At 40.9% G+C, this 10,315-nt stretch overlaps 2 protein-coding genes across 2 annotated transcripts in view; one reads left to right on the top strand and one right to left on the bottom strand.

The window, feature by feature from the left end:
- SERF2 (small EDRK-rich factor 2) overlaps positions 1-10,315 on the bottom strand; it is a 152,098-nt gene that overhangs the window by 51,193 nt on the left and 90,590 nt on the right. The window lies entirely within an intron of this gene.
- Positions 76-10,315, top strand: part of CATSPER2 (cation channel sperm associated 2) — a 14,674-nt gene continuing 4,434 nt past the window's right edge. The window contains exons 1-10 of the mRNA XM_081829549.1: positions 76-311; positions 784-930; positions 1,429-1,602; positions 1,794-1,862; positions 6,055-6,227; positions 6,743-6,898; positions 7,175-7,299; positions 8,251-8,429; positions 8,644-8,743; positions 9,259-9,315. Of these exons, the coding sequence (XP_081685675.1) occupies positions 786-930; positions 1,429-1,602; positions 1,794-1,862; positions 6,055-6,227; positions 6,743-6,898; positions 7,175-7,299; positions 8,251-8,429; positions 8,644-8,743; positions 9,259-9,315 (1,178 nt within the window). The 5' untranslated portion in view covers positions 76-311; positions 784-785. The remainder of the gene's footprint in view (positions 312-783; positions 931-1,428; positions 1,603-1,793; positions 1,863-6,054; positions 6,228-6,742; positions 6,899-7,174; positions 7,300-8,250; positions 8,430-8,643; positions 8,744-9,258; positions 9,316-10,315) is intronic.

Raw genomic sequence — 10,315 nt, 5'->3', positions numbered from 1 at the left:
GGGCGGGCGGGACCAGCTGGTAACCGCCGAGTGGCCGGAGAGCAGGGCGGGGCCGAGGCGGCGGGCGCCGGGGAGAGCCCGGCTGGGAGGGGTCCTGGACCGGGGGCTGGGGCTGGGCCCGCCGGCGAGCCGGAAGCCAGGGAACAAGTGTGGTGGAGTGGGGCGGGGCCGAGCTAGAAATGGGGGGCCGCGGAGCTGGGAGCCGACCCTGAGCTCATCTTTCGTAGGGAGATCTGAGTTCTGGGGGCGCCAGAGCCGGAGGCGGAGACGTGAAGTCAGGGCTGAGTGGGCGGAAGAGAGCCTCGGCTGAGGTGAGGCCCAGAAGCGGGAATTGAGAGGTGGAGCCTGCACCCGAGGGACAGAGTTGGGACGGGACACGTTTTCCAAATGTCAGGCTGCTGCAATTAGTCCAATTCCTCCTGGTTTGTCTTTCGGAGGCAGCCCTAAGTCCTCCCACTGCCCCTCCTCATTGCACTGCCCAGTTATCTCAGGTCCAGGTGCTGCTCCGATTTCCTCTTTGTCCAGCCGCGGGACTCCTGCCCTGTGCCTGCTACTTTGAATTAGAAACGCTGTCACACAAGTGAAGGTGCCTGGCCACTTAGTCTACTGCGCAGTGTCTCTTACGACTCTTAGCTCCTTTTGTTTCAAAAAACTTTGAGTCTTGGTACAATGTGTTTGACTTCTTTAAGGGCAAAGAGGGTGGGAGAAGGGGAAATAAACCTCTAATCTTTGGTGCCTCTCCAAGAATGAAATGATAACTTGGTTTTTCCATTATTTTAACAGACATGGCCACCAATCACCCAAGAGGACACGTGCAACTGCCCCGAGCTGATGCCATTCGTTCACGTCTCATTGATACTTTCTCTCTCATCGAGCATCTGCAAGGCTTGAGCCAAGCTGTGCCACGACACACTATCCGAGAGATAGTTGGTCAGCAGCCTGTTTCTTAACTAGCATAAATTTAAGACTCCTCACCACACCCGCCAAAGAGTAGAAAGCAGAGAGACTATTTTAAGGGTGAAAAATTCAGGGAAGATTGCCTTGGTTGCTAGTTTGTAAATGATATCAAACTTGATAAATCAAAATAAAGCTGTTTGAACCCAGGAGATGGAACCCATGCCCCTCACTTTTAGGCTTAGGATAACTACTAGCCCTGGCTGACTTGGAAGTTTCTACGAAAGACACTGAAAACTTTGAGGATTGAACCTGCGGCCTTTATTCTTAGGCATGGACAGTGTTGGTCATAAGTGATATATTAGCTCTTATTCCAAACTAATGTTAACTGCTGTGAGAAAGAACAAGGCAAGCCTCTGCACTAGGGGACCCATTATGTAACCAGTATCCCTGCCCTGGTCCTGCCTGTTCTGCCTATCCCCCAGAGATTTCTCTTTATATTTATCCACTGTCCCCTTTTAATTTTTGGTGTAGATCCTTCCGGTCAGAAGAAGGTTATGTTGGGAGATCAACACCAGCTTGTGCGCTTCTCCATAAAGCCTCGACATGTAGAACGAATTACACATGGGCGGAGGCTGATGAGCAGGCTTCGAGTGCGCTGCAGTCAGAGGCCACCTCTTTCCTTGTGGGCTGGATGGGTCCTTGAGTGTATCCTTTCGTGCCCCTCATTTTTATCCCATGCCTTTACTGTCTCTCTTGCCTCATCATCTGCCTGAAGACTTATTTTCCCATTTCCAAACTCCATTTTCTTCTGATCCTCACTGGTTCTATTCTTGCCTTTATTATTTCACCTGTATTAGAAAGAATTCCACTCCGTATGTTTCCTTAAGAGAAAACAGGTCCTCTCTTCACAAACTTCATCATCTTTCTCATCTTTTTGAATACAATTGTACTGATGGTTGAAATAGGTGAGAACTGACATTGAATGGAAGAGGAAGTGGCTATGGGTCATTTTTCCTGTAAATTGATCATTTTTTTATTTTTGACTGTTACTTGAATTGTGATAGGGACAATTATATTAAGTCCCCCATAGTAAGATTTGTGCAACTGCTAAGACATGGAAATATATGGAGGGCTCTCAAGAGAGTGGTAGATATAAAGTAGTCTAGACACTTATAGTGTAATAGACTCATGGGAAACCAAAGATGTAAAGACCAGTTATATTTCTTGTGTCAGTTTAGTTTAATAGTTGTTTAAATTAGCCTTTTGTATTAGAGATATTGGTGCCTATTGGTGAGTGATGCAACACTTACATTTTTTACAAGTATGTTAAATATTGAGTACAAATAAGAAAGCTCACAAAGTATATAAAGCTAGATACAACTAAAATATTAGATGAGCCAAAAAATGACTTAAAGAGTAAATGATTCTAAAATCAGTCCTAAATTATATGAAATGTATTAAAAGCAAAAAAATCTGGAAAATCAATGAGCTCATTTGATTATCATCTCAAACAAACTGCTCTGAAATGATGAAAAGGACTTCCTTGTTTCATCCTCATTGTTTCGGGGAATTTTCCTACTTTATAATAGTCTTTTAATGCAATCAGGTCAAAGATATTTAAATATACAACAATTCTTGATATCACTAACCCACTACAGTATACTATATACTTTGAGGTATTTTTTTTTTAGAGAGAGAGAGAGTGTGCACACATGTATAGACGGGAGAGGCAGAGGGAGAGGAAGAGAGAGAAAATCTTAAGTAGGCTCACACCCAGCGTGGAGCCCAACTTGCAGCTCAGTGCAGGGCTTGATCTCACAACCCTGAGATCATGACCTGATCGAGAGTCAGATGCTTAACCAGCTGAGGTACCCAGGTACCCCTATGCCTTGAAGTATTTTATTTTCTCCCCATTGTGGTGAGGATTTTGAGCTAAGTCACCCACATTTCCTATTTCTTGTATGATAACTGGCATGTATTTGCCTTGTGGTGTTAAGGGTATAGTCTTAAGCCTTGGAATAAAGTAAACAGCAATAAATATACAGGATTTCCTGGATCTAATGGACAAATCAAAATAGAATAGCACTAACCATTCTAGTTGGTAAAACAGTTGAATATGAAACATGATCACTGTGCCACAGAATAGGTGGATTGCTTGAATGGAAATTATCTGGCAAGTTCAGCAAAATTGTATCTTATTAAGTACACTCTCATGGTAGAAAGGCAGGAGGGATTTTGCAAAGGCAAAGAATTTGTGACTAACAGATTTCTTTGAACAGACTAACTCATGTGATAAATATTAAGACTGTTTAGGCTTTTAAAAAAACAATTTTCCAGATCATAGAGAATGTTGTTACAGATAGGGAAAAAAATAGTAATTAACAAACAGTTCTCTAGATCAAAGCTCCCTAATTTTTTTTTTTTTCTTTTAAAGAGTGTACACATACCCGGTGGCGGGGCGGTGGGGGTGGGGGGGTTGCCAGCCGGCAGAGGGAGAGAGGAGAGAGAATCTTAAGCAGGCTCCAAGCCCAGCCCAGGGCCTGACACGGGGCTCCTTCTCATGACCCTGAGATCATAACCTGAGCCAAAATCAAGAGTCAGACGTTTAACCAACTGAGCCACCCAGGCGCCCCATCCCCGATCTTTTTGGTCTTGTGATTTTGTTTCCCAGTAATACAGCTATAAACTTGAAAACCTCCTTAGGAGTTTAATCATTCCATTAGTTTTATATGGTATAAAGAAGCAAGTTGAAGTAGAAGTAATATTTTAGACTAGCATATTATTAAATATTTTATTTTAATGTGTATAATATAATTTTTAGCACATTTTTACTTTTGCCATTTTGTAAGTGATTCATGCTGTTTTTAAAGTAAATATATGATTTGCTCATAAATGAATTTTTAAAGGCCGTTAATATATTGTTTGGCTCAGGGATCAAATATATTTATTTTATGTATTATATGTTTTTTAATTTAAGTTTTTGTTCTTTTTTAAAAATTGAGATATAATTGACATATAACATTAATTTCAGGTTTACAACATTATGTAGTATATGTTAAGTACATATTATATATTAAGGTGTAGGTGGAAATTTACGTGTTAGGGTATAAAAAAGAAAAAAATCTACTTTCACAATGATATCGGTAATTCTACTTTTCATTTTAAACATCAATTTGGCTTATTTTTATAATTTTCACATTTTGTTTCCAAATGATGAGAGGGAGAAAAGAAAGATTTGACTCATTTGCAATCCATTTTCTGAAAATAACACATTGCAAGTGTGAATAGTCCTTATTTCCAACAACAAAAAAAATCATGTATAACGTCATTATAATTTTTTACATTGATTTTGAGGTTCTAGAGATATCTTGATGTGCTATATATGAATAATTCTGCAAGTTTATCTCAAGATGAACTTCATCAGATTCTATAAATTGCATTCATCTGATCAAAAACTTTATATAGCATTGGTGTTCCTTACTTCATTGTGGATATAATGAGCCAAATCTTTTTTTTCTCTCTCATCATTTGTTTAAAAAAATATATGATTTGTGCACAAATGAATTTTTAAATGACATTATATGTGTTTGGTGTGGGGATCAAATATATTTTATGTATTATATGTTTTTATTTTTTGTAGTATATATTTTTAAATTTAATATTATGGATATAACCAGCCAAAAAACAGTTACAATTTCAAACTGTTTAAGTGTCAAAATTGACAGCAGTTTGTGTTGTTCAGAGTGATTGAATATGTTCTTCTAATCTCCATTAACTGCCAAGGATGTCAGTCATAGTGCATTTGGAGGCTCTCAGATTGTTCTGTTTCAAAGGGAAACTATTAAATTATTATTTAGCTTTTAAGCCTATTTTGATTTCAGTTTTTTTTTTTCCTACAGCGTGGTATACATCCATTAAATGCATAAAAGAAATGAAGAGGGTTGAAAGATGAAGGCAATAAGTTGAGGAATAGCAATTAGCAGATAATAGGATTTTAGGGAGAATGTATAGGATTTAATTTGCTTTGCAGGACAAAATCAGTTTTAGAGAAGAATGGGAAATTTTTTAAAACTAACAAATAAAGAACCAAATAATTTTTTTAAAAAGATTTTATTTAATTATTTGCCAGAGAGAGAGAAAGAGAGCACAAGCAGGGAGAGTGGCAGGCAGGAGAGGGAGACACAGGCTCCCCACTGAGCAGGGAGCCCGATGTGGGACTCCATCCCAGGACCCTGAGATCATGACCTGAGCCTAAGGCAGATGCTTAACTCACTGAGCCATGCAGGCATCCCAAGAACCAAATAATTTCTTATTATAACTCAGTATGTTTCATGAATCTGGCTTCTTGTTCCTACTTCCCTTATCAAGCACTTTACATATCATGGCCCTACATTTTCATTCTATTCTTAAGGCCCATTGCTGCTGCTGCTGCTTCTTTTTTTTTTTGTAGCAGACAGCATTGGTGGTAGTAAAGAGAGCAATCCCTTGGTGACTGTGTGACCCCAGAGTGGGAAGGCAGTGACTTGCAGCTGTTAGACACATTGATACCAGCAGGAGATGAGTTGTAGCTATTTTTCATGGTCAATTCTTTCTTTTTTTTTTAATTTTTATTTATTTGACAGAGAGACAGCAAGAGAAGGAACACAAGCAGGGGGAGAGGGAGAGGAAGAAGCAGGCTTCCCGCGGAGCAGGGAGCCTGATGCGGGGCTCGATCCCAGGACCCTGGGATCATGACCTGAGCTGAAGGCAGACACTTGAGGACTGAGCCACCCAGGCTCATGTCTCTCTGTCAAATAAATAAAAATTAAAAAAAAAAAAGAATTGACCATGAAAAATAGCTACAACTCATCTCCTGCTGGTATCAATGTGTCTAACAGCTGCAAGTCACTGCCTTCCCACTCTGGGGTCACACAGTCACCAAGGGATTGCTCTCTTTACTACCACCAATGCTGTCTGCTACAAAAAAAAAAGAAGATGGTCAATTCTGTCCTCCCCTGTATTTCACAGGTTGAAAAAAATATCAATGTTAAGAAAAGAAACAAAGAAAAATGGAATAGCAGTGGGCACAACTGTGGTTTATAATAGTTTCTGATAATTCTATATCATTCAACTTCCCAATTCCTTAACCTTTATTCATCCTTCGCTCTACTCTCACAGAATTGCTTGAATCCTCAAACACCAAATTGTGGTCACTCAAGCTGACTCTGGAGGTGGCAGCTTGGTTCATCTTGCTTATTTTCATCTTGGAGATCCTTCTTATGTGGATATCCAGCTTTTTCCTCTTCTGGAAGAATGCCTGGAATGTCTTTGACTTTGTTGTCACCGTATCGGTAAGGATAGATATCCTGAGGATTAGTTTAGTGGGTTGAGGAATGAGCCTAGGTGAATCAAAATGACAGGAAAAGTTAATTAGATCACAAGAAGAACATCATTATTTTGATTTTTTTTTTTCTAAAACTGAAGTCAGTCATTTCAGGAGTTGTTGGTATTAGGAGCAAGACAGAATCTAACCACAACATTAGCCCCAACAAGAACATCTACCAGTTACTAAGCACTTACTAAGTGCCAGGCACTGTTCTAAGTGTTTTACGAGTATTTTCTCATTTGAGCTCCACAACAACCCAGTGAGATAAGTACTGTGTTTATCCCCTTTTTATGTTGGAGCAAACTGAAGTGCAGAGTTTAAGTAATTTAGTAGAGGAAGGCTCAATTGGAAACAGTCCTCAGAGAATGCTGTTCAAGAGATAATGCCCAATGAACTATGAAGAAGATGAGATAAAGAAAGGGGTAATTGTGCAAGGGTACTTTGGGTACATTTTACTCATAATCTATGTGTTTCCCACAGTCCCTGCTTCCTGAGGTTGTGGTGCTGGTAGGGGTAACAGGCCAGTCTGTGTGGCTCCAGTTGCTGAGGATTTGCCGGGTGCTAAGATCTCTCAAACTCTTTGCACGATTCCGTCAAATTCGAGTCATTATTTTGGCCCTGGTGAGGGCTCTCAAGGTGATTTGACTGTTGCAGCTAAACTAACTGGGCAGGGTGGATAAACATTGGAATTTAACATAAAACAAGTCTGGGTGGGTCAAAGAGGTCAACAAGGGACCCTTTGAAATGTCATTGGATGAGAAAGGGCTGGGGAAAGCTGCTGTGATCTAGAGATAACTGGATTCGGGAGTGGAAGTGAGGGTTTGGTGGGTGATTGCCAGGGTGGGCTTGACTCTGCTGTAGGTGGAATCAGCCTAGTCTGGCCCAGCTCTGACTCGAGGTCATGGTCTCTAGAGCATGACCTTCCTCTTGATGTTGCTGCTCATCTTCTTCTACATTTTTGCTGTGACTGGTGTCTACTTCTTTGAGGATTTCACCCGTTCAACTCGCCAGGACCTGAAGTACCACATGTTCTTCTCGTAGGCAGGACTGGGGGAATCGTGGGTGGGGGGAGAGGGTTTGGGCAAGAAACTGGGAAGCTAGTCCAAAGTAAGTAATACAGAAAGTATAGTCTATTGTGAGAAACTGGAATAGAACACAATAGGGAAAAAATAAGAGAAAGCAAAGGAATAGTGAGTAGTATTAGCTCTGATTTTGAGGATAGGGTGGCTAGTTCCAGGTTTGCTCTGGGTTTTGAAATTTAAACATCCCCTCCTCAACCATCTTTAGATAGCAGTATACTCCAGTGATTAAGCTCTGGTTTCTATGCCTCAATTACCTCTTTTGAAAAATGGAAATAATAGTTGCACTACCTCATAAGAGTGTAGGAATTAAAGTAATGCATTTTTGCACTTAGCACAGATTTTGACACAGTGTAAGTGATCAACACATGCTACTATGACTCTCAAACAGGTCACTGGTTCTACCCCAAAGTCTAGGTGTGGGGGTTACACACCGAACAGAAGATTGGAATCCAATCTTGTCAGCACCTCTTAGGTCTCAGACTAACAGACTAACAGGTAGCTTTATAAGAGTATTGAGTTAGGAGAGTCCTAAATATTTGTGTGCATGTGTAACCCCCTGTTCGGTGAAGTCCATAGAACAGTGAAGAATGAACTTACAAAAAAAGATATGCAGTTGGTGATTCATTCAATTTTTAAAAATTCAGCCAGTACCTATTTATTGAGCACTTACTATGTTCCAGGCGCTAATGGAATAGTGAGAGATATTCATGGATTATTCATGATAAAGGAAAACCTAATAAAACAACTGCAAACTGAAGAAAGCTTAGCTAAAAAATTGATAGAAAGAAGCCAAAGTCAGAGCAAACTACAAAGAAATGTTCTTATGTTGTTTTAAGAGTAAAACAATACGTTTCTGAGAGATTTAGATTTCTGTTCTGTCTGTACCCACACGTCCTTTTTCTCTAGGGACCTGCTGAATTCCCTAGTGACAGTGTTCATCCTCTTCACCATGGACCATTGGTACGCACTGCTTCAGGATATCTGGAAGGTGCCTGAAGTCAGCCGTGCCTTCAGCAGCATCTATGTCATCCTTTGGTTGTTACTTGGTTCCATTATCTTTCGAAACATTATAGTAGCTATGATGGGTAAGCACAGAAGAGGGAAAACTTGGTTGTGAGGGGTAGCGGGGAAGAAATTAGGGTGAAAGTTAGGATTGGTAGATTATGTATAGAGAGAACCTGAGGTAGCAAGAAGTCTTGGGGCCTGGAATGGATATTTCACTTGGTTTCGCCCCACCCAAGCCCTCTCTCCAGGTCTATTTACCACCATATCCCACCTCCTAATGGCCCTTCGGGGCAGTTACTAATTTCCAGAATATCAGGAATGAGCTGAATGAGGAGATGACACATCTGGAGGTTCAGCATAAAGCCGACATATTCAAGCGGCAGATTATCCAGAGGTCTGCTGCCCCATTTTCAAACTCAAGTTTAGTTCCTCATTCCCTTTTTCTACTCCTTAGCCTTGACCCCGTTTTTCCCTTCCTTTCCACAGAAGATTTGCCCCAGGTTTAGAATTCTCCAGCTCTAGGGGTGCCTGGGTGGCTCAGTTGGTTGGGCGTCTGCCTTAGGCTCAGGTCATGATCCCAGGGTCCTGGAATTGAGTCCCACATCGGGCTCCTGCTAAGCGGGGAGCCCACTTCTCCCTTTCTCTCTGTCTGCAGCTTCCTCTGCTTGTGCTCTCTCTCTCTCTCCATCAAATAAATAAAATCTTTTTAAAAAAAGAGAGAGAATTCGCCAGCTCTAGAATATTGCCTGATTCTTTATCCGTTGTTGGGACTTTCCCACTCTTTTTCACCTTCTTACTACAATGTGTTCTCCTTAGTTTTCTTCATTTTATGATCTGAATTCTTTTTTCCTTACCACGCTCCTGCATCAGTATAACTCTCTTCACTCTTCTGTGTTTTTTGCTTTACAGGAGACAAAACCTGTCCCCTGAAGCAATGAGGTCAAGCCTAAGCAAAGTGGATGCCAGGTTAGGAGTGTAAATGTGAACCGGGATAGACAAACGTGAACGAGGAGAGGGTGGAAAACTAAAGATGAAGATTGACTTTGAGAGATAATCCATTTATTCAATAACTATTTATTGTAGTAGGTTGAGTGGTGGCCCCGCAAAAGAAATATCCATGTCCTAACCCCCTGGGACCTGTGAACATGACTTTATTTGGTAAAAGGGTATTTGCAGATGCAATTAAGTTAAGGATCTTGAGATGCAATCACCCTGGATTATCCAGGTAAGCCCTAAATGCAGTGACAAAGGCCCTTATAAAAGGCAGAAGAGAAGACCTAGACCTTGAAGAGGAGAAGATGTGAAGATGGACATAGAAATTGGAGAATTGGAGTGATGCAACTGGAAGCCAATGAATGCTAGGCAACTGCCAGAAGCTAGAGGAAGCAAGGAACCTTCTCCCCTAGAGCTTCCAGAGGGAGTATGGCCCTGCTGACACCTTGATTTCAGACTTCTGTCTTCCAGAATTGTGAGAGAATAAGTTTCTGTTATTTTAAGCTACCAAGTTTTTGGTAATTTATTACAGCAGCCATAGGAAATTGATACAAGTACCTTTTTTTTTTTTTAATTTTTTTTATTCTTATGTTAATCCCCATACATTACATCATTAGTTTTAGATGTAGTGTTCCATGATTCATTGTTTGTGCATAACATCCAGTGCTCCATGCAGAATGTGCCCTTCTCAATACCCATCACCAGGTTAACCCATCCTCCCACCCCCCTACCCTCTAGAACCCTCAGTTTGTTTCCCAGTTTGTTTCATCATCTCTCATGGTTCGTCTACCCCTCCGATTTCCCCCCCTTCATTCTTCCCCTCCCACTACCTTCTTCTTCTTTTTTTTTTTTCTTAACATATATTGCATTATTTATTTCAGAGGTACAGATCTGAGATTCAACAGTCTTGCACAATTCACAGCGCTTACCAGAGCACATACCCTCCCCAGTGTCTATCCCCCAGTCACCCCAT

This window comes from Leptonychotes weddellii, chromosome 9, assembly GCF_054177405.1.
Source record: "Leptonychotes weddellii isolate Sample4059 chromosome 9, ASM5417740v2, whole genome shotgun sequence".
NCBI classification, from domain to species: Eukaryota; Metazoa; Chordata; class Mammalia; order Carnivora; family Phocidae; genus Leptonychotes; species Leptonychotes weddellii.
This window is presented reverse-complemented; position numbering and strand designations above follow the sequence as displayed.